The following is a 25,159-nucleotide window of genomic DNA, read 5'->3' as shown; positions in this document are numbered from 1 at the left end:
GTTATTTTTTATTTTCGTCACCACTTGCATTTGAATATGTTTAATGCTTTGCAAGAAAACACTAAAATGTGGCCCTTCTAATGTTCTATCAGAAAGCTTGAGAGCATCAGTTAAGATATTGGTGTGAGTATTATGGGATGATGTGGATGATGTGTATTGGAAATTGCACAAGATGGTCTGGAAAACAGATCTAAAGTTGCGTTGACGTGGCTTTGCGCCTCTTCCTACCGACCAATTGCATTGTGCGCTCCCGTCTTCCATTGCTGCATTAACAAAGGAGCCAATGGCATACTGAGATGCATTTACACGACTACACCCAAGACGTTCCACGACATCCGTGTATGTAGAATCATCCAATAGCATGTCAGAATACATTGACTCAGCTATGCATCACCCTCCAGAAAATTATATTATGTGATGTGGCTTCGTGTCTACGCGTCATTGCTAGCTGTGTCTACGGACAGTGCAATTACAAGTTTGAATGTATTGACGTGGCTATGCCCATGCCGTATTACGCCATATCATGACATCCGTGCATACAACACCATCCAACCAGCAGGCGCGGGATTCTCTAGGTGCAAATAATAACCACACCAACAAAAAAGTGTACATTTATCGTTGCTTTCTGTACTTGCTAATGAAAGGGTTTTTCAGTAACTACAAGCACTTTTGGCACTTAGCCCCTTAAATTCTTCATTCTTTTTACCCACTTTTTCCCTAATACTATTTTCTTTGTTTTGTGATTTATTTAGTTTGCCTCTTTTTTGTTTAACTTTATTTATTTTTACTTTTTCATTTTTTGAGGCATTTTTTTGTGTTGACATTTTTGTTGTTTTACATATCACTTCCCGGTTGGACATTCCAACATGTCCGACCACGAGAGTACCAGCAGTGATGACGTTATCATTTGGGTTCTGAATCCATCGCCACTGGCAAAAAAAAGGTAACTTGGATGAAAGCCACTGCTGACAGTTGCCACTTATTTAAAGTTAGAGAACACTATTCTAGAAAAGAGGCAGAAGAAGTATTTTGCACATTCTGCAACAACATTCTATGCTTTGGGCCTTTCAATGTTCCCTCTCAAAGCCTGGGTACATCAATTATGATTACTCATCTAGTATGAGTCCACTTGGATAACATCGATAATGACTATCGGAAAGGGCTCAAACATTGTAAAATAAAAATGCATGTGTTCCATTCTTTGCATTGTCGGACATGAACCAGTGCAACAATATTACGAACTGCAATTGAAGCCTCAACTTCAGCAGTAGTGTCAACTGCACAGACTCCTGTTTTACCGACTCCCAGTCTTTCCATGAGGAAAGTCATGTGTATGCAATGTCTTGAATGGGTAGTCAAAGGAGGTGCTATATTTGAGGAGTGGCAGAAGTTAGTTGCTGAATACCAGATTACCTGTCATTCTTATTTGTTGTTTTAAATGGCAGTTCCCCCCTTTATTTCTAAATATAAAATAAAAATAAAAAATACAAAAAATATATGTTGCTTTTATTTTAATTCCCTTTGTTAGATGTTTCTTCCTTATCTGTTTAACTCCCCTATTCCATGCCCCAAAATGGCCCTTTTAAGGGTCTCATTTTAAGGTACAAAAATATATCAAATTTAACACAGACTGCAAAGATATATTACAATATCTATTGTAATGTATTGTATGCAGTTTCAGTAATTGAAATCTACCAATTGTTTGTTTGTTGCCGTGGTTACACTGTTAACAAGCAGTAGTTTAGCTGCAAATAAAAGCACTCCTATTGTTCTTGTTGGCTTTGCACGTAAAACCCTGCAATTCATTGGCTGATGTTGTAGCTGCAGCTACAAATAATAATATTAAAAAATATGCAACTTTGTGTATGGAATAACAAAACTCTTGGAATTCAAGGAACACACTTTAGTTGCAGGGACGTTAAGGTTGCATCACTTTGCAACTGGATAGAGAATGCAATCCATCTGATTCACAAAGGCAGTCCTTGTGCATTTGTGAAGCCACCTGTTTTAACTGGCACTGAATATGCAACAATCTTCTGTACATTTGATCCCTTCATTTAGGTTAAATCTGCTTTATTTCTGGCTTTTATGCTATAAATAAAGATGCTACAGTGATTACAATGAAGAGAAATAAAAGTATAGAATGCATTTAAAATGGTGCGTTATTTGTTTTTTCAATAAGTGTGTTTTTTTTTTTAATTTGGAACATGAGTTATTAAATAAAGCAAGTATTCAGCTTCATATTTGGCTTCAGTAAATAGTTTACAAACTATTCGGTGTTCGGCCGAATACTAAATATGCTATTCGGTACAGCCCTACTAATTACATTACAACAGTAACTGGTATTAAGCATGGCATTCAGCCATGGTCAGTGTGCATGGCCAAATATATGTTAACACATGACTGGGTACTAGTCATGTATATGACAAAAGATTTTCCCGTATGGCTAAACTTATACCTACATTTAAGGAGCTAACAGTGACCATTCAGCTGGTAGCTAATAGAGAACAAATCATTCAATTAAAAAAATGCACTTATATCACCAGACGGTCTAGACTTCATCAGCGCCATTTCTTAGTCGCACCTAACATGGAAAACTCAAAAAAGTATCTGAAGAGAACATCATTTTTTTATTTTTTATTTATAAAGGGTAAACATGAATATGAAAGTAGGTAAACATATGTTGATTAGTCTTCAAATATATACAAAATACATTCAGTATTATTGAGAAGAGAAAAGAAGGAGGAGAAAAGGGGGAAAGAATTATAAGTGAAGAAGAAGAGAACAACAAAAGCAAATAGGTTAACAAAAACACTTGGTCTAATAGAAATCCTTATCTATCCAAGTTAGACAATCAGCTCTTGTTCTGATGCAGATTTCTCACAAAGTTATTTGAACTGAGTTGGGAGGGGGGCAGGGTTTAACTACCTGGCCCTTACTAAGTCAAAAGTATGATTCGAAAGTTAGGTTATAACAGAAATAACAATTGATACAAAACTTGTTTTCATGTAGAAGCACAAAATTAATTAATAGACAGAAATCCTGTGCATACAGCCAAATGTAGGCAAAAAACAAAAGAGCTAAAGAGTTAACCCACAGGTTAAAAATAATATGTATAGTTGGTTTTAGTAAGACAAAAACCTTGAAGGTTGCACAGCAGGCTGAAATGATGTATTGGGTACTAGTCATGGCCTTCGGTTATGGACAGTGGTCACAACATTCACCCATGTGCACTGAATATTTTAAAACACTAACAGACAACCAACCATATATTCTGGCCTTTACTAGTGGATAAAGCTTTCAACCGTATAATTTGGCCACTAGCCATGGCCTTTGACCTTCAGCAGTTTGTACATCTTTTGGCCATGTCCACTGTATATTTTAAAATTACAAAAAATGCAATAAGTGATGGCCTTCGGCCGTACCAACTATGCTTTATATAACACTAAACAGCCACTAGCTATGGCCTTTGGCGTGCCCACTGTATATTATTTACACTGACCTGCCACTAGCCATGGTCTTCAACACCATACTAGCCAATTGCAGCAGCCTTTGGCTGTGTCGACTGTATATTCAGAATATTAATGGGCACTAGCTATGGCCTTTAGCCATGGCCACTGACTACAGCTTTCAATGTCACCCACTGTATTTTTGAAAACAGTGATGGGATACTAGGCATGGCGTTTAACCATGCACATTGGTATTTTTTAACACAAACCGACCACTAGCTATGGCCTTTGGTGTTGGCTAATGACCCCAGACTTTGTCATTGCCAAGTCCACGGCCTAAATTGTTATTAAGGTAATCAAACTTTTCATGAGCTAACATAAATTATGTTATGTGTAATTCCATTATTGAAGTAATCAGTTATATTCCACGTAATTAGTGTTGTCACCAGTGATGGCACCAGTGATATGATTTATAATGTCATCAGTGTTCTCATACAACATGTAATTAGTGATGCCATCAGTGATGTGATCTTTGATGTCATCATTGTGGTCATAGGCTGCACAACAGAGGGCGCAAAGTTAGGGTGGCTTTAGCTAAATTTCAGGGGTTTTGTTGCGTTAAGTTCTAAATTTAACATCCCTGCAACTAAAGTATTTTCGTACCAACAGTAATGGGACAACTAATTTTCAGTAACCCATGTATGTTGACTACAGATTATACTCAGAATCTGTATTTATGCTATGTATCCCAGTGGTAGAATTTATGTTTTGATGACCATGTATTGCTCACCTTAATGTCCCTGCACCTAACATGTTTTCCTTGAAACTGCAACACCACAGCCAGGCTTCAACCATATTAGAGAAAAAATTAGAAGTGGCTGGAGGCAAATTATAATGAATGTTTGAAAATAAGCCAATACTTGCAAAATAAAACATGCATGAATTTATTGTAACCGAATTTGCTCTGTTTGACACCTTTTCTAGTTTCTTTTGAAGACGGATTTGAAAAGTATTGGATGCAGCTGGATTAGAGAATACTGTGCAGTTGCATAGGACTAATACTTGAGAGTTCAAACCCCATCTAGCTTTTCTTCCTCTATTTATAAAAATATAGTAAACATTTTAGCACAGTTGTGGGTGCCAATACTATACCTTAAGTAAAGTAGCAGGGGGTTTCTGAGCCCTTACTCCAATGGAGGAATACAATGGCCCTCATTCCGAGGTTGGTGGTAGTCATGGCGCTATTTGCGCCATGACTGCCACCAATAACGGGTCCAGCACTGGTATAGTTCAATCGGGATTTACCGGTGTAGTCCGACCTTTGCGGGGCCGGTAAGTCCCCATTGAAAATGCCATTCCCCATTCCCATTTGAACCCCCATAGGTCTCAATGGGAATGGGGAGGGCACAAATAACGGGCTCCCGAATGGCAAGCCCGTTATCTGCGCCCTGGTACCTTAACGGGTCCCGTACACAACGGCCAGCCGTTACTGGTGGGACCCGCTAAGGGACCTTGTAGTCAGGCGGTAAAGGATTACCGGCCACGGTCTCCTTACCGGTGCCCGGTATCCCTTACCGCCAACCTTGGAATGACCCCCAATGTGTTCTAGGGGACATATTGCACAGCCTACACCAGTGTCATGCAAGTGTTCACCTGTGCAGGGACGGTTTGCAAACACATATTTAAAAATGACAGTCACTCTGAAATACAATGCACATATGAGAACTTGCTAGTCAGTTGTTCTACGTAACAACTACCAATTTCACAGCACCCTAGAAAACACTTTGGCCCATTGGCCTTACATTTAGATATTCCAGAGAACACTTTAACCTTACCCATCAATCATTTTTTGTTTTTTTTACTTATCAGAACAATTACTCTGCTCTACCCCTCTGGTTTGTTTTTGTTTAATGTATTTTTATTTGTCCCAGCACTTCAGCTTCTTAACTCCTACAGTACACTTTCTTGTAATGCATATGGCATTGTTGTGCATGTATATTATTATGGTTTGATTTAATGGTACACCAAACTAATACTGTACTGTACAGTGACTTCAATTCAGTACTCCAACTAGATCAGTGCCTAGTCTGGGATGCCCAAGGGAATCCCTTATTTATATATTTTTAGGACAAGTTCATAGAGCTGGATGATAAACCCTTGTATAACGCCCCTCTCTTTGAATCCCCCTGACCTCACTGAGCCAAGAAGTAGGTTTGTTTTGCAAATTAAAAGATTTATTTTACAAATTAAACAATATATATATCACACTTGTATAAATAAATTAATATTTGATAGCACACTTATGAATATGACAGTGACCAACAATGGATAATATTACACTGGCACACTTTTTTAATTACTTATCAGTTGGTAGAGAAAGGATAAAGCAGCTGAGAATGTTTTTATGGGTTCAAGGAAATGCAATGATGGAAAAGAATACAGCACAGAAATAACTGAGATGGTTTCCACAAGAGATAATATGATCACTTTTTCTTTTGACAATTCACTCCCCCCCTATGCAATATAAGGAGATGGAAAAAGAGCACACACTTTTCAGGAATAAAATCAAATGCAATACCAATTCAGTTCCCCCCTAGCAAGCTTAGAGCAACAGGGATGATTTTAAAACACAGGCAAAAAATAAATACTTTAAATGTGATTTGCAAAGAAGTGAAAATATGCTAAAAATGATTTTCATTCCCTATAGGAGGTTCAGGGTAGGTGATAGCTACTTAAGATTGGTTCAGGTCAACACTATCAGTGATTCATGGGGGATTATCAGGTTGAAAGTGGATTTCAGCAGTTGCACGCAAAGACAGCGATTTTGACAGGTGGAGAAATTTGATTCAAATTGCAATTAGCGGCACTTTTTCTGAGTGCGTCGAGCGCGATTACGGAAGAACTATAAGGAGTAGATATAGGGCTTGTTGGAATAGTGAGGATCTTAGCTTTAAAATGAAAGTTAAATATCATTCCTAGCATGTATGGTTCAAAAGATACGGACGATTTTGTGGGGGTAGATTCTCAAAATTAAAGTAAAGCTCAGAATGACAAATGACACTTTCACAGGTTCGAAATCACAGAATGGACACACAATGTCTATGCAGTTCTAAATGGGTGGAAATGGTTTGAATTAGATTATTTTAAACTAAGAGATTGGTTTTACACAGCTCTGGCTGGATACTCACTCCTAATTTAGGAAGGAATGGGCCTCGTCACAGATCTGGTCAACAGGTTTAGCTGCGGTTCTCTCTGCTGGTCTGGATCTCTGGCTCTGGCAAAAGTTCTGGCACTGCACAGCGGTCTAGTTTGGGTCTGGTCTTCTATCGGCACTGCACGGCGGTCTGGATACAGCTCAGTTTTCTGGGTTCTGGCACAGGGTTCTAGCCAGAATCAAACAGCTTGCCCGGCTGTTGAATATCAGGTTGCAAAAGATTTTGAGGCCTGATGAAAAGGATTCAGCTTGTGGATTGGCCCCTCTGCTTTAAGTTCTGGAGTCTAAGTTCTGGATCTCAGGATCTGTCTGGATTTGAAGTCTGGAGTCTGGTTTTCTAAGTTCTGGTCTCTGGATATTGCCTGAATTTGAAGTCGTCCGTCAAAGTGCTTCGCAATAAAGTGGAAAAAGCCGCTACCTGGGTTTCAGTGGGTCTTTTTATGTCTTGTAAAAGTGGGTGGGAAGGCTGACTTTCTATGTCCAACCCTCTGAGGATCCTGATAGGCTATAGGATTCTCTGTCACCTGACTGGGGAACAGAGTTGTGAGTCATCCAGTGCTACCAATTTACAATCTATTGAAGAAACGCCCCTTTGCTTTTACTTAGAAAATTAATTTTACATAACTAACAGGTTTCCCAGATACACATGTCATTGAAATTACATGTACACATCACAGATTGCTTAAGGTACAGTTTGGTTCAAGGCACATGTTTTTAGTGACTTTTGCCATATTGGTTTTTCCTCAAAATCTACACAGACCTGCACCCTCTCCCTGAGCATATTAATATGAGTTATCATGTCTCTAGCATAAACCCAGTGTCTGTAAGATTAATAAATCGCAGGGTTCGGTCTCAGAACAGAGTTGAGTTTAGTCTCAAATTGTAGGTACATTTTTCAAATAAAGAATCTCCAAATTGTACATTTTTGTAAGCTTCATAGAATATTTTATAAGCAATTAAATAAAACATACATTTGCCCTTAATGGAATTCACATTTGAGTCTGGGTCCGCCCCCAGGAGCTTGGCTTGACTCAGAGATCAAATGTCTTCCTTCCCCCAGAGCAACTGTTGACAATTACATCTCAAATCAGCATATCCTATTCAGCTGAAGAGTCTATTGTGTTGACTGAGGTCAGCATATCAGGGTGCCACTTTACATCTGGTTAACAGAAACCTGTGATCTCCTTGTGCTGTTGCTGGTAAGGCCAGGTGTGAATGCTTCCCATGGACGTAGGCTTCTTGAACTTTTAATTAGATCAGTCTGCCTTCTGATGGGGGGCCTGGGAACAGTCGGTGTTAAGAATTCTCATTAACCAGCAAGGCTTTGAAGTTTCCAGCTAACACAGGTTCCTTGTCAGCTCCTGAAAGACAGGCCTCCTGTCAGAGTTTAGACCGGTAGCGCCGGTTAGTGTCGAGCGCCGGTACTGCACCCCTTTTTGGGAGCTGTCTTGAATTAATACATTTCAAAAAGAAAGGATTTTACTCGATAGCATATGATCCTTGCTAACTTTGCATTGATGTGGATTCTGCAGTAGAATAATGTAGAACAGAAGTTGGATTTTTGTTTGGTGGTTTCGTGCCCATGATTTTATCAATTTTTGCCATGAATTAAAACAGATTTTGAACAGCACCATATTCCTTTGCACTGATTTCGCTCATGGCGCTTCTGGCCCATTACGCTCGCACTGGTAGGTGGCAGATCAGGCGAACATTTTGGTGTGCGCAAAAACTGCACGGTTTCCCTGGATTCTGGCGCAAATGTGGTCTTTTTGGCAATCTTGGATTTTCTAAGCCCACAGCACCAAATGTTGTAGCATAATAATTCAAACGTGGGTCAAGACACCTGACAGTACTCATAATGTGTTGAATTCCATGTTCCCCTCCTCTTCATGCATGTCTAGAATCCTCAGCCTCACATCCAAGGAGTAGTGGTTTGGAATAGGAATTGCATTCATTTGACAGATTTCCACTGTGCACTGATCTAATTTCCATTTACAATTCTAAAGATTACGTTGGTTTTTTCATTGTTCTCCCAATTCACTAATCCCTGGGAAGACATAGAAATATGGTGAACGATTGTATACCATCATCCAGAAAAAGGGGTTGTTTTAGAGCGGCTGATCAAGTGAGGATTATAAATGTCATAATACACCCACTGAACCCCGGGCAGCATGTAGCCAAGACTAATGCCATTAATTGGAACTATTAAGGAACTGTCATGACTCCAATTATTTAAACATGGAAAAAAGAGCCCTTTGAGCTATGTGCTTGATGCAACCGTATTTATTCAGCTAAACTGGAACCAATTGCAACTGAGTCACACTTCGGGATACGGTTTCAGTGAAGTAGACTCCAGAACCTTGACACAGTAACGGGATTGGTTGACTTTCAGTCAGTGTGTCCAACATCCTCCAGTTATTGTCTGTGGCTCCTACATGTGTTATTATAGAGCCATGTGGATGTGGGGAGCACCCTGCCCTTCCTTCCAAGTCACTTGATGATTTCAAATATGTCTGGATACATCTCCAAAAAGGTATGAAAGGTTTGCCAGCCCTCAAAGCACCCACAATTCAGGTGATTTGATGAATCTCGAAAATTCGTTTTTCTAGCACTGGCGATGGCACACTGGGCCTAATTCATCGAACATTTAGAGCGGAGCAAAGTGACTTTGCACTGCCAATAAACACGTTCCAATGGGCCTAATTCACAAAGTGGTACAAAGTGTATTTGTGCGGAGGAAAGTCGCTTTACACTGCATAATTATCTTTGCACTATGCTAAAATAGCCTAATTCACACAGAAAAGCACTAAGTAACGTAGACATAGTGTTTATTTTGTGAATTAGGCACATTTGGCGTGGTGCAAAGAGTACCAAGAGACCCAGTGGAACGTGTTTATTGGCAGTGCAAAGTCACTTTGCTGTGCTCTAAACATTCCATGAATTAGACCCACTCTCTCTGAATTTTGAATCACAATTGTTAATTGCCTTATGTTTAATCCCACATTAGTCTATATTATTTATAAAAATTGACCTGTATTCATCAAACTATTCACCTTTACTAAAAGATTGATAAAGTTCACTGTTCTTTTTGTAGGTTCCCACCAGAGCATAAAGTTTTACATTTTACAAATTCTATTTTTGTATTTACCATAAGATTTAGAAAAAAATCCCTCCAAATTATTCACATATGTATTTTAAACATTATGTAATGCAACCATTAAGTACATGAAAGTGATTTTGTTTTTCATTCTAGAAGCGTGCATGTAATACTTTGAATGGCTGCGACAGAACATGCACAGATAGGTCTATTACAAGCTTATGATTGGTTTTACATTGCAGGTCCCCTTGAACATGTGCACCTTGCTCTTCCATTTGTCACCACGAGGAACAAAGCTGTGAATGCCTCTGCAGTCTTATGGCCCAGTCATGTTGGCACGCTCACCTACATCTGGTGGCTTGGCAACAACAGTGAGGTAAGTGGCCTTTTCCTGTTTCTTTGTTGTATCAATTTATTGTATGCAATGTGTTGATGTGAGTTTCTTTCTTTGAAACCTAATTGTTCACCTGCAAGAATGACCTAGAAGATAAGGAATAGGCAGAGACAACCATTGTGCCTTTTAAGTACGTTAGTGGTAATTTTGATCATATCCTCTGCAGGGAGTCTAAATTTCCGTTCATCTCGTACCCCTTCCTCTGTCCATACAATATACTATCATCTCCACTCAAAACAAATGTTGATGTGTGGAGAAAGGCTTTAATCCCGATATATGGTGTATTTGCAATTTTTTTTAATATCAGGGATGTTCATTTCGAACAGAAATGCCTTTCAATAACACATTTACAGGTGGTGGAGGCATTCCCACACTGTGTGACATATACGAGAGACAAGACAAAACAACAGGAAATAAGGTAGATACGGAAACAGGTGTCTTACAAAGTTAACATTAACTTAAGGGGGAAATGCTTCAAATTGACGAGGAACACTGTATAAATATACAAATATACATTATTAAGCATCTCTGATAGAATGTTGGGGTCAGGTGGAGGGCTTGGGGGAGAGGCAGGAGAATGTCCTTTAGCAGCTTAGTGGAGTTTAAGCCAAGCTTTGAGGAGAGACACAGATCATCTGGCTTTGATTGTGATGGGAAGTATGTTCCAGTGGAGCGAGTGGAGCAGGGAGAAAGGGGAAATTAGAGGAGAGCCAACCAGAATGTCATCAATAGGTAAATGTAGAGGAGGATGTTGGTAGGTTGTAGCGAGTGCTGGAAGCAAAGTTGAGCACATCCTCTAGAGGGAGGACGAAATAGAGAAGATCAAGGAGCACGCTTGAGCAGTAGTCAAATTTGCTGATCAGAATGGTGGAGATTATTGTATTGGTAGAATGGTTAGTAAAGAAAGGATACATTTTAGGAGGATAATACGAGCAGCAGAGGCAACAATACATTTTTTCAGTTGGAGGTCACTAGTAAAGAGGAACAACATTGTGAGACTTGGGTGAGGAAGCAAGAAGGTCAGGCAGGTAGGAGGAGATAGAAGAGGGGAGGGTAGAGATGAAATTGGAAATGGGCAGAAAATGACATTTGTTTTTTTATATTTTTAAGAATTTAGCATGAGGCAGCGGAAAACCATCCAGTGAGGAAAAAGATTCCAAAAAAGCTGGTAAACTCCACCTGGATTCATATTATTGATGGCTGCCATGCAGAGGCATGGCAGCCAGCATTACCAACTGTTCTGTGGTAGGGGTGTAACAAGGCACAGCAACCCATGCCCACTCGGATTACTGAGCCCCATTTTTACCCCACCAGAAAACACCACAAAACAGTCAAAATGTGAACGAGAGGGCCATAGGCTCACAGTTGTTAGCAATTGTGGTCAAAAAAGGTTTGTATCTCCCGAAAATTACATCTTTGTATACCTATGTGTTTACATGGAGTTCATAATGTGATCACCACCACAATCGGGGGCATAAAGGGCCTGTAAGGGCATGGAGCTGTTACCATCACTTTATGTTCCTAAATGCCGGGGCTGATAACTATTCGCAGGCCAGAGTTCCCTCAGGGCGCATACCTTTTTTTTTTTTAAAGGGTTCAGTATTGCACGCCATCAATCCCTCAAAAAAAAGCCAAAGAAGGCCTTCACCATGGGAAATGGAAAAGGGAGTAAGTCCATTTTCATTTTAATGGCGACGGTGTGAGGATGCAGGCAGCCATGTAGAAGAGGGACCCTGTCCAAGCAGATACTTGTATTGGGTTAAGGTAATGAGTGTGGGGTGCCAGCAAAATTCAAATGGCGGATACCCACGCAAGGTGCAGAGCATGCAGGCCGTCATTGATAGATTGTGCATCCCTTCCCAGCCACCTGAGTGACCAGACACACACCCCCATGAGTGAATGACAATTGAGTAGTATACCTCCAGTTTCCAAAGCTAACTCATTGACAGAATCAAGCAGCCCCTGTGGCAGCACAGTCCACCTTGCCAACAAATGAGAACGATAGCTGTTTGAAACAAACGAGCACTAAAAAAGTTGTATGAAGAAGGTACATTTCCATCAGGTTTATTTGCCATATGTCTACTTTTCTTTTTTTTTATTTTTTTTTTATTTACTTCTATTGAGCCTTAACATGTACACTGTCGGCTTTCAAGCTTTCTTAATGCAACATGTTTATCTATTCATTTGTTTTAATTACAAATTTCTACTCAAAGCAGCACGACTTTTAAATGGAAAATACTCTATGATAGTTTCAGCAACTTGTTGCGTGTCAGGTTTACAGAATAATGTGGGTGTTTAGGTTTGGGAAGAGAACATCCCATAGTTTAAGGCCATTTGCTGTTTCACAGTCTGGATATCTTCTCTCTGAAGTCAGTTCTCTGGTGTGGGTTTGTCTCTTCCGGAATGTGCTTATGATCTGAATACCTTAGATAGCATTGAGCTCTGTCGCAGCGTTGCCTGGTATCAAGCGGAAGCAGGAGATGGCCTCCAACACCCCTGTTCTTTGTGCTTGCTTCTTGCAGCCGCTCATCACCCTCGAGGGAAGCATCTCTTTCACGTTTGCTTCAGAAGGCATGAACACGATCACGGTGCAAGTCTCAGCAGGAAGCTCCATTCTACAGGACACAAAGACAATCGCAGTCTATGGTGAGCCCTTGTCGATTATTCATATTGATTCGCCATCGCTATTCTGCGGCAGAGGGAGCAGGCACAGCTTGGGACAAGAGAGAGATAAATGCACACACGGCCTTTTTAGCCACGCTGCTTCCTGGAAGCTTTGCCTGCACAAGGGGAATTGTGTCTCAGTTGAATGTGAGAGTTTGATCTTTAGAAATGTTGATGCTCATCCTATTGCTGTTGGATCCTCTGTAATCGAATCTGATAAGGGAAGTTTGCTCGAAAATAGCTGCCATTTTATCTGACATTGCTGTTAGGTGTTGAACTTTTCTTAACTCTCAATAGATATCAGGATCCATGCTGGCATATTAAAAAATTATGCAGAGGAGTTTCAGCTGGAATTGAATGTACCGGCAGCATCCCATTGCTTGCTTGCTTAACATCTCTTAATTGAGATTAGATCATTCTACTTCACATACGGTACGACGTTCATTCATTGCCAGGGTTTTTTCCGGTGAGATTTTTTTTTAAAAACTCATCAAAAAAATGTGGGTGAGGGGTGGGTAAAGAGATATAATGGATGGGAGAAATAGGTAGTAAAAACTTGGAGGAGGGAATTGGTGGGGGAATCCCCCGAATAAAAAAATAAATTTTGTTTTTCCAGCCAAAATTCAGCTGAATAAAACCATGCGAAAAACACCCTGGCGATAGAATGCCATAGAACCTTCTCATACACATCATAGCCACAATATATGCACTTCAACATAACCATTCTGTCATAATCTTGCTGGGGCCTGATTATGGCTATATGTGTTATGATGGTGGTGATGTCATTGACATTCCATGTGGAGTGTTGGTGTGGTGATGTCACGGACATTCTATGTGGAGTGTTGAGGAATGTTTGGAGTGATGGGTTCTACTGTTGCTAGTTGGACCTAATGTGCTGGGCTGGATGGATGTCCCAGTGCTTTCTCTACTTGCTAACTGGAGAAAAAACCTACATGTAAATTTACCTTCTGGTGTTCCTGTTCTATGAAGGAGGTGGCTCAGTTTACTACACTGGCGACAAGGATGGTTCCTGTGCTGCTGGGAAGGGGCAGCTGATGAGAAGATCTGCCTTCCGGGGAGGCATCCATCTAGCAGGAAGCTGTAGGACGGGCGGTGCAGTGAAGGTCCAAGGCTGGGTACCTGTTTTGGCAGAGCACATAGTTGCTGGTCTGTAAGGTGGGACTGCCAGGTGGCGCTAGGCTTTGGTGGCTTACTGTCTGGAGTGGCGGTCGGTGTGCAGACTCCTGCGGAGATGTACACTGGTTCAGCTGAGGTGCCAAAAGGGGCTGCGGTGGCTCCTGCAGTAGCTGAGTGCTGGAACGGCCAGGTGGCGCTGTTGATACCATTTGATTGGGCAGTGAGCAGGTGCTGAGGTGGCTCACTGCCCGGTGTGGTGTGCTGTTTTGCTGGCCCTGGTTCAGTAGTCCAGGTGTCCGGCAAAGGTGGAGGCGGCTGCAGCGGCCTCCTCAGAGGTTGAGGGCTGTGTATTGGCTCTCCCATCCCGTGTCCTGGAGAGGATGACACTGGGGTGGTGCGTGGTATGCAGCGGGTTGGGAGCTCTGAGTATCCATTTGGAGCATGACGTTGGTGGGGGCATGAAGAAGAAGGCCGTGAGGAGCTGCGGGGGGCCGGGCGGTCCAGCAGAGAGGTTTGCAGCTGTGTGGACTCTTCCGTGCCTGCAGAGACAATTATGATGTCACTTTACGGAAGAGCATTCCACCGTCCTCAGCTGAAACGCAGCGTCTCTTTGGAACGCATCGCTTACGTTACTGATTGGTGCTAGTGTGTTCCGGGTAGACCGCCGAGAAGGAGATTATGGAAGTACACAGTGAGAAGAGAGGCCAGTAGAGTGTTTTCTGCATGTTTTGGAGCACACACTGCGTCCTTTGGAGACCATGTTGGAAGATACTGGGTCATACAATGTGGCTAATTGTTGGTACATTAAAGTGTGCAGCGGGGCGCAGCAATTGTTTGCTGGATGTGTCAAGGAGAGGCAAGGAGGTCGCAACGTGCTGGAGGTGCAGCGTTTCTCAGTCATCTTCTTCAAGGGATGGACACTACAGCAGGATTCCTGCAAGGTGTGCTGCGACGCTGTAATGAGCTTAAGGGAGCTCGATCCTGACTTGTGGGGCCTTTCCAGGAAGAAGGCATTCAAGGAGTTGGAGGTCTTATGTCAGGTAGGCGTTTGTGGAGGCTGGTGTTATTATGATGATGCTGTTGTGTTTATTTTGTGGCCTCTGGGTTAGTATAAGTATGGGTTTGGGCCTGGGTCATGTTAGATTGTTAAAGGCCTGTTATTATTTATGTACTGCTGTTGTGTTTATGTCGGTGGCCTGCTATTTAGGATTTGTCCAATGGGTTTAGGCATGGACTTGTGGGTGTGGGTCCAAGGGCAGTTATAATGATTTTTAAAATGTGTTCATTTTCAGGATGGGTTGAATTGGCATGAGGGCGGGGGGAAGGCGCAGGGACTTTGGCGCTGTGTCATTTTACCTGCCCTGCTTTATTTGCCTTGCATTTTGGGGTCATGTTGGCGCAAGGGACTTTAGCGCCATGTTATTTTCACTTGCTTTACGTTTCATTGCTTTCATTTCATGGACAACTTGTGTTTGGGATGGCACAGGACTTTGGCGCCATGGACTTTATCTGCATTGGTCATTGTGGGGTTTTATGTGTTGTCCTGTGATGTTATATGTGTGTTCGTAGGGACATGTTCCCTGGTCAGATTTTTGGGTGTTGTCTGTTGCTTTTATGGGGCAGTGAGGTGCTCTCTGTTTTCTTTTTAAGGGACAGTGAGGTGCTGTCTGGTGGGCAGTGAGGTGTTGTCTAGTCATGTTAAGGGGCAGTGAGGTGCTGCCTGGTGGGCAGTGAGGTGCTGTCTAGTCATGTTAGGGGGCAGTGAGGTGCTGTCTGGTGGGCAGTGAGATGCTGTCTAGTCATTTTAAGGGGCAGTGAGGTGCTGCTCGGGTATTTTAAGGGGCAGTGAGGTGCTGCTGGTTGTTTTAAGGGGGCAGTGTGGTGCTGTCTGGTTATTTTAAGGGGCAGTGAGGTGCTGTCTGGTGGGCAGTGAGGTGCTATCTAGTCATGTTAAGGGGCAGTGAGGTGTTGTCTGGTGGGCAGTGAGGTGCTGTCTAGTCATGTTAAGGGGCAGTGAGGTGCTGTCTGGGTAAGTTATGGGTTTTGATATGGGGTTGGGTGGTGGGATCAAAGTTTTGGTTGGAGTTTCTGGAGTGGGACACAAACATGGTGGCCACATGTTTGTGTCAGGCTTAGATGTTGAGTGGGTCAGTTTTGGTTGTGGTGTATGGGGTCTCCACCGGGAAAGGATTGGCTGTTTGGGTTCCTTCCATTGTTGTTTTTCAGCTGTGTTTTGTAGCTGCGGGGTTCCGGCTTTGGGGGAGGGCCTGTGGTTCGAGTTTAGTTTTGTGTTTTCCATTTAAGATCTGGGTTATAAGGTGTCGTGTAGTGGTTTGGCTCAGTGGGATTTGTGAAGGGTTTCTGAGCTGGCTTGAGTTTTATATTTGACATGGTTCTTGTAATATTGCATTTGTGATGGGTCTCTATCATGGGTGTAGTGTTGTGTCAGTGGAAGGGAGGGAGATGTGTCATAATCTTGCTGGGGCCTGATTATGGCTATGTGTGTTATGATGGTGGTAATGTCATTGACATTCCATGTGGAGTGTTGGTGTGGTGATGTCACGGACATTCTATGTGGGGTGTTGAGGAATGTTTGGAGTGCTGGGTTCTACTGGTTCCATTTGGACCTAATGTGCTGGGCTTAATGGATGGCTGAGTGCTTTCTCTACTTGCTAACTGGAGAAATAAACCTACATGTAAATTTACCTCTGGTGTTCCTGTTCTATGAAGGAGGTGGCTTAGTTTACTACACATTCCTCGCAAGCTGGCCTGCATCTTGGGGCCCTTTCGCAGGGTCCCCCGTAATTGTTGCCGGTACCCTGACAACATGTGTATGAAAAATCATAACTACATAAAAACTTGGAAAATCTGCATGCAAAGCCCGTAAACCATTTGTGCACCCTGCTACACTGTGTACGTGCCCCCCTAAGTTAGATCGGAGCCCCCGTTCTGTGTTCCGGCCTCTTCCCATCCCTCTACGCAAGTCACACCCACGCTTTACATGGTGTATTGCGTAAGGCTCGCAGAGACGTGCTGAGCCTGTGCGAACTCCACACAAGTCCAGGAAAAGTACTGCACAGTCTATTCCATGAATCAACGAGCAGGGATTTGCATGAAGAATAGTGCACTAAATCCCTGTTTTACATGCTACTAATTCCATGAATCGGCACATTTAGCACAGTTCAAAGAGTACTTTTGTATGTCACTTTGCTCCACGCTAAACGTTCCATGAATTAGGCCCTTCATCTTTAAAGTGAAGTTGTAGGCTTCATTGAACAACAAACACAATCCAAAACACTCAAAAGAGAAAAAGTAAAGGTCAGACATGAGGAACAAAAATATGAATTGTTCATTCACTAAATATCAATTGTCAGTAAATGAAGTTAATTTCAGATACATTTGATCCATAAAACATAATACATAGTAAACATATCTTACAAATAATTTATATTGCACACATGAATTATAATTTCAAAATATAAAAGCAATTCTTTCAGTACAATAAAATATCCTTAGCTCCATAACGATCATAAGGTAGAAGTGTCTAACAAAAACAATTCATTTTAAATAACAACTTAACCGCAAATATAGAAGAAACATGTTTAAAATCAAATGTTTGTCAATAGTATGGGCCGTATTACACGGTATGCGGTATCCATGGCGCTATTAGCGGCATGGTTGACGCCGGTATTTTGTCATGTCCGCCTTGGTGGATGGTGGAATTACCGCCATACTCCAAGGTGAGTGGAGGCGGTAATTCCCCATTCACCAAGGCACTTCCCCATTCCCATTTCTGCCCCCATAGGGCTCAATGGGAATGGGGAAGGAGCTAATTACGGTACCGCAAATTGCGGTACCGTAATCAGCACCAAGCCGCTGAGGTTGGGACCCGCAAAGGGACCTCGTAGTAAGGCGGTAAGGGTTTACCGGTACCGGTGCCCTTACCGTTACCGGTAAACCCTTACCGCATTCCGTGTAATGAGGACCTATATGTCGAGTCCCAAATCAGTAGGTTTCTAAAACTGCGTTGTGTAAGAGTGTGAGAAGCTTCTCTATCTTTTGCTCAAAGTGAACAGCTAGGTGCAGGATACCATTGATTCCGATTTCTATTATATGGGATTAGGCAAAGCAATTTGCGTCTTGCCTTACTATATTTTAGGCAACACAGCCTGGCTGTCAATCACGCTGATCCTTGTGGTGCTTGCATTGGAAAGGGGGCAGACAGTGTTCTTTCAGGTGATAGTTAGGTAGCAGTCAGAGAGATAGAAGGCAATCCGAGTAGTGTCCAGAAAGAAAAGACAGTTTAGTGAGAGTGTATGAAAGATAGAGTGATCACTGACTGTGTCTTAAGCAGCAGAGAAGTGCAGGAGGACAGTCTGGAATGGGAAGTAGTAGTGAGGGATTTGAAGATGTAAATGTGCCATTTCAGTGGATTGCTTACTATGAACGCAGATTGGAAGTATCACACAGGATATTTTACAGATAGGATATGATCAGGTTTAATTAGGGAGGCCATTAATTTACCAAGTTGTTGGGGATCAGCTTATTCAGGAAGGATTATCCAGTCTTTACCTTGAAGAGGTCTGAGACAGTGTTATCAGGGGACAGGGAAAGTTTGAAAAGTGGGACAAGAGAGAGAAGGTAAGTGTTGATGGAGCCTTTAACATACATGGGGCATACAGGATGATAGCAGCATAGGATACGGTAGCAGCTTATAATAGAGGACACAAATTCATTGAGTGGTCTAAGGAAAGCAGTGTAAGGAGGTGGAGGTTGAAGTGGTGGGTGGTGAGGGTAAGGAGGCGGCAGGAGGCGGCAGAGATAAAAGAGCGGTACACATATCTCTGATATTGGTGGCTATATATATATTTGAAACAATGCAGTGTGTGCCTTTGAGGGCTTGCACAGAAGTGACCATGTGTTTGCAGCCAGAAGGGTCATGCATTGGTTACCCATTGCTAATAGCAATTTCTTTTGGTACTTGGAATCACACATAGGTGCCTATATGACAAATGTCCCAGTTATCTGTTGCGTAGACTACTGGCTTCCAGCCGGGAGGGTGCTCAGATCAAACAATTATTGCCTTCTGCAAGTGCCAAGGGCTAAGCTATCACTAGCTGTCCAGGGGTGATTTTCCTATGCTGTGTCAAGGAGCTGGAATGTTTTCCCAACAGACCTAAGGGTATTCTGGTTTTGAACGTGAACTGAAAATGGCTCCTTTCTACTGACTCTCCCATATTTCTGAATCTTTGACTCTGGGATTGGTCGAAATTGTTTTTTTCAGCATTCATCTTATTAATCACCTCCTGCATGTCGCACATTTGCATTTGGCATTCATTGAACTCTTTATTTCTCTTGTCTCTTTCTTGAATCATTTTAATCATTTCTTGTTCTGCGCTCTGGAGATCACATTCTTTTTCACAATGTTCTTTTTGTAAAATCTGCATCTCTGAAACAACCTCATCTTTATCCTGTCTAATGTGATCGATCCAATAAGGCTTTTAAGTGTGCCAATTCTTGCTCACTATCTTCAAATTGTTTCTTGCTTTTCGGATAACTGAGTATCAAAGTCTCTGCATTTTAATTGCATGTCTTTTTGGCATACATCCAATTCTGCTCTCAACATTTCCTGATTTTTACTTGCCCCATCTAATTCAGTCTTTAACCTGTTAATTAGCTGAGTATCATTCTCTTGCATTCGCAGGGACTTGTTTAAAATAAACCATATTTTGCCGCATAGCCGTATTAAACAGTCTTTCTCTGCACTTTTATCGGCTGCATTCAATAATCCTGTAAGGCAGACCTGAATTATGCTGCCTTCTGCAAAAATATTGTCTAGTTTTTCTTTCTGCACCTCACCCTGAATGCGGTTACTCCATTCTAACGTGCTATTCGACGACCAATTCCCATGTGCAAACAACTTTGCCTCTAAATATTGCACTAGATCTGAGAATGTGGTTTCCCTTTGTGACATTCTGAAATTCGTTTTTAGTGGCACACTGCTATTATAAAATGGGTTCCCTTTAATGTGCAAATGGCAGTGTGAGACACGCTTGCCACGCCCAGTAGGTACTCTATGATCACTTTCCCGGCCTGCAACGCACCATAAATATGTAGGGTATTTTGTGGAGATTTGGGGCCTGATGGTATTTTATTACCGCCGAAAAAAATAACTTAGCAACAATCACTCCTTGTATTCAGATTGGGCCATGTACAACAATAATACAGTGGACATGCATTATTTCAGCACCCAGACATGCATATTTGGTATGCGTGGTTGATATGCGTGGTTGGTGGTATTTTGGTGAGCATAATTCCCTTGTTTTATTTGTGGCCCCAATGTCCAGAATCCCTTATCTTTGCTTAGATTTTTCGTGTAATCACTAGAGAGACCTCGGACCTACATTTCAGGAATACCACATTTTCAGTGTTAGTGTTAGTGTGCCACCATGGGTGATCTCACTGACTTATTTACGACAGAGAGCTATATGTGGTAATTTTGTGGTAATTTCCACTACCTTATATACGGTAGGGAACTATGTTCAGAGAGTCCCTCTTCCCGTTGGCTCATGTACCTCCAACGAGCTATGCTACAGTCACTCACAACTGTCCATACTGAATATGATCATGCACACATCTGTCTTAAAATGACAATTGCACTGTTTAAAAATCTCCCCACATCATCAGCACTGTATTGGTAAATATAAAACACACCACCCGTCTGCTTTCAAATATTTTTCTGTATTATAAAAGTTGCATTCAAACACGATCTCACTCTTTACAGAAATAAATAAAATAGCACAGTAACAGCATTGTCTGTGATACACTGAAAAGAGAGTGGCGGAGAAAAGAACTCACTTTGCAACATTAACATGTGATTAAGGCACAGGAATCTCCTTTCCTACACTGACTGAATATTCTCGTACACACTCAGCTCCCACACTTCTGTAATTACCTTATCTGTTCAGCCCGAGTTTTCTTCAGCTGTTCTCTTTCTGAATGTGGCTCCCTTGAAGATTAACCCCAGTGAAAACGAGCGCCTTTCGTTCTCAAACCGGGGTCATTGCCTGGAACTCTCAGCTTTTTCAGCAGAAATGCTCCAACCAGGAAAAAACAGGTCCTTCTCCCAGCTCTCCAAATCTCCACTGTTCCCTCTCTCTTCAAACTCCCCCCAGCAAAACCCTAATCACTGCCTCTAGCATGATACTTGCTATGACGCTGCTCCAATCAGAAATTAATCATGCCATCTCCTCCCTCTCTACACAATGGTTCATTTTTATAGTAATACTTTGTAACCAACTGATTTCCTGTTCTTTCGAGCCCTTTTGCTTCCTGTAGTTATGTGGACAGAGCAGCATAGAAAACGAAAAAAAAAATGAATGTGCGTTTAAAAGTTCACTTTAAGAGTAGGCCTATTTCTGCAGTGGAGACACATTTTTATTAGTGGGTTATGTTAAATTCAGTTTTATTAGTCAGGTTATTTATGAGTAATGTTAGTTATTAATTTTCAAATGTGTCTCTTGCACCATAGGCATTTCAGGTGAAAATTAGTGTGCATTTTTGAATGTGCACGTGTGCTTTTAACTGTAAAAATAGATTTGCATTTTATATGTTAAAATCGTTTTTGACTGAATAGCCTGACTTTACTTATATGTCCATGTTATCCTGGCAACACATATAGCAATGCACCATAGGCATTTGGTGCTGCATCAAAAAAAAAATTGCTACCTGTGCAGTAGTGCTGTACTCTGTGCTGTAACACGCCAAATATCCTTACAATGCCCACCAGTGATGGAAGTGGTGATGCATGCTAGCCCTGAGCTGTTGGATCATCAGGTTGAGTAGAGTAATGGACAAAGATGTAAAGTGGTGATTATATTGAGCTGAGCTGAAGTCAGCAAATACTTCTTCAATGAAGAGGGCATGGTGTGAAGCAAGAACTTTAAAAGAAGACCTTTGTTCGTCACGATTGTGAGCAAGAGAGTCACATTTGAATATAGATATGATGATTGCAGTTGTAGCACACCAGGAGGACAATCAAAATTCAGAATGAAAAAGTCATAGGTAGAATGTTTAATTGAAAGGCAGCATGTTTGAGGAGATGGAAATCAGGTCAAGAGAGATGCCCTGGTAATGGGTTGGGAGGTTGTGCAGAGAGGCCCGGGAGGGGGCAGACAATGTACAAACACTGTCATCGGGCACATTTGAGCAGTTGAAGTCCCCCTTGTGTTCAATCAGGTCCTCAAAGTTAGGGGTGTTCAGAAAGCAGTTGAGATAGGGTGCAAACATATTGGCAAAAATCACTGCTTCAAAGATTGGACTCATCAGGGCCAGAGAAAGTGGAAATAACAAAAAGCTTAAAGAATGACTGATACAAATATAACTCCTGAAATGACAACCCTTAATAACCTCTCCTTCATCATGAGACTCTCTTTCTTAATAAAAAAAAGTATTGGAGGTTTTTGCTCATTTTTAGTATGTGCTAGTTGACACATATTGACATTGAAGAGCAATCAATAGCTCCTATATCCTCATGCTACACATCTCAGAGAATGTATCAAGCCAGCCCCTTTATTGTATGTGGCCCCTGATTTGTGGAGAACATTAATATCATTAACATCCTAAATAAACAAATAGTGTTTAAAGCATTTATCCTCAAATTATTGGTGTCTTTTCTTTAAGAATGCTCACATGTTGTATATATACCAGGCTCCCTTTCATAAAGCGTACACATGCCCTAAAGAAGCCCCCCGCCCCCAAGGCTCAGTTGTTCAATATCTAAATGGAGTTGCTAAGAAACCTCCTCAAGAACGATTACTTTCTGAGAATCCATTTGTAAATGAAGTTATCCTGGGAATTGCCACCTTGCAGAATCAATGTAGCAAATTCAAGCCTTCATGATTTCATTTTTGTTTAAATCTATGGATTTCATAAAACCTCAGCTAATACTCCCCTCTTTAATCCCCTCCTGCCTCACTATTTAAAGTAGTTTGCATATGCTCATTACCACTGATAATCAAACACGTATGTCAATTGGCAAATATTTGGGTGGTTGTCCATGCCCACAGGATACACCTTAACATTCACATGAAAACTATTGTGAAAGGAGCTCACCAAAATCTTTGCTTTCTGCTGAGTATAAAAACAACATTCTGATGGTACCCTCTGTGACATGGTAGGACCCTTGGTACTCTTGTGGTTTTACTGCATCATTTCCCACTTAAATATCCTTCCAAGGAATCTCCTGGCACTGTTGAAGGATTATCATGAATCAGCAGCCCAATTGATCTCAGAATGATGCTTGTTTGACCATTCAGTCTACTACTCTACAATCTCTCACAAAAAGAACCTCAGCCCAAGCTCAAAATGAATGTATGGCTTTCACATTTATCCTGCCCAAATCTCCCAGACATTTGGCAGACAAACTCAACTTCTCTGCTTGCTCTTGGGATCTAGGGTGCATAGATTATTGTTTACCATTTACCGTTTACTGTAATGCAAGAAAAACGCAGACACGCTCACAATTCTTTTCAAACATTATACCCAAGAATTTTAAACTATACCTCAAAAACTGCAACTAGACCCATGAAAGTTATCCTTCATTAATATCTTATGGATAAAGACCAAGGGCCTCATTACAAGTTCGCCGGTCCAGAAACAACAGTGCCGATAAGCTTACCGGCACCATTGTTTCCGGATCGGCAAACTACGAGTCTGCCTGCTGGAACCGCTGTACCCGACAGGTCGGACCCTGCAGGATACAGCAGCCATGATAAGCAGACCGTCATGGAAGCACCGGCACCATTATTAACGGTGCCGGTGCTTCCGTGTTCCCCATCCCCATCGAGTCCTATCAGACTCTAAGGGAATGGGGAAATACAATTAATCAGCGCCTGACTTTCTGGACCCCCGGGGTTCAAATCCCCCATTGTTACGGGCACGCCAGTCGCTGGTAAGATGTACACGTCTAGTCACAACATCGGACTCGAAACTATTCCTAAGCTCCCAGTAATTAGCTGTCTATGAAGGAAGAGGTCTTCAGTAATGTTGATATACCATTGTTTATGAGCCCCACAAGACTAGGCTATGCTTGAACTATATTGCAGAGACACACCTATCCACTGTATACCTAAACATAACCCACTCTTGGGTGCAAGATCCCTCACACATTAACAATTAAAGGCAGAAGTAATGGGTGAATGAAGACCAATATAGTTGGACGTGATACATTGCTCAACAGATTGATATCAGCTGTATTGTAATACACTTTGGGTGGGTTCCTACACATCCAACCCTATCACCCGTGCCTTCCGGTGCCAAAGACTTGAAGGCTACCAGGCTATAAGTAGTGTTGCATACCTAAGCTCATCAAGGTGCTAGATCAGTCTGAGAGGAACCCTTCTTTCAGTAGAAATTATCCAACCCATCAATTCCGTTAGGGACACTCTTGTGAGAATAACCCCCTTTCCTGCATGGTAGAAACCCCTATACATAATTGCTCCCACTCACCACCAAGTCAGTGGATCAAAGAAACACATTATTCAAACTGCAATATCTTGAATGTAGCGTCACTGCTAGATATTATTACTATTCTACACAAACCCAGTTCCTAAACATAATGTGTTGTGATATTTATATTGATAATCTTAAGATTCCAAAATGTTAGGCTTTTAAATATCCTCCAGGACTGTAAAGTGTCTAGTCTTCCTGAAACCTATAATTAAAATGTATTTTGTGTTGGTGTGTGTTACTGAGCACCATTATATAATGTATATTTCTGTATACCACTAAATATGAGCCATACTCTGACACACAACAGACTAGAGATTGTGTGGTGCTTAAGGAAACATACAAAACAAATGAATAAATTACTAGTGAACCTATAATCAGTGGCATTGCAGTTGGCTCAAGGATGCGTGCCCACATGCCAAAGTCGCTTTCTAACATTTGTAAATGGAGCGGCTGAGGATCTGGAGTAGAGTGTCCACCTCACTGATTCCTACTTGACCTGTGTTATACTGTGCTAGCACATGGAAATCATTGTTGACCTCCTCACAGACAATGGGCCTCATTATGAGTCAGGCGTTAAGGGTTTTACGGCGCCGTAAACGGCGCCGACCCTTAACGCCTGATTACAAGGTCCCTTTGCGGGATGGTGATTTTGACGCCTGCTTTTTGCAGGCGTTAAAAACCATGCCGCAAAG

At 41.7% G+C, this 25,159-nt stretch overlaps 1 protein-coding gene across 5 annotated transcripts in view; it reads left to right on the top strand.

Moving 5' to 3' along the window:
* Nucleotides 1–25,159, top strand: part of LOC138473193 (VPS10 domain-containing receptor SorCS1-like) — a 3,088,785-nt gene that overhangs the window by 2,751,279 nt on the left and 312,347 nt on the right. For all 5 annotated transcript variants that reach the window (XM_069611754.1, XM_069611755.1, XM_069611758.1 and 2 more), the window contains exons 20-21: nt 10,003–10,136; nt 12,677–12,800. In XM_069611754.1, the coding sequence (XP_069467855.1) occupies nt 10,003–10,136; nt 12,677–12,800 (258 nt within the window). The remainder of the gene's footprint in view (nt 1–10,002; nt 10,137–12,676; nt 12,801–25,159) is intronic.

This window comes from Ambystoma mexicanum, chromosome 8 (assembly GCF_040938575.1).
Source record: "Ambystoma mexicanum isolate Mex_15411 chromosome 8, UKY_AmexF1_1, whole genome shotgun sequence".
NCBI lineage: Eukaryota > Metazoa > Chordata > Amphibia > Caudata > Ambystomatidae > Ambystoma > Ambystoma mexicanum.
The sequence above is the reverse complement of the archived record's forward strand: the minus strand, read 5'-3'. Positions and strand labels throughout refer to the sequence as shown.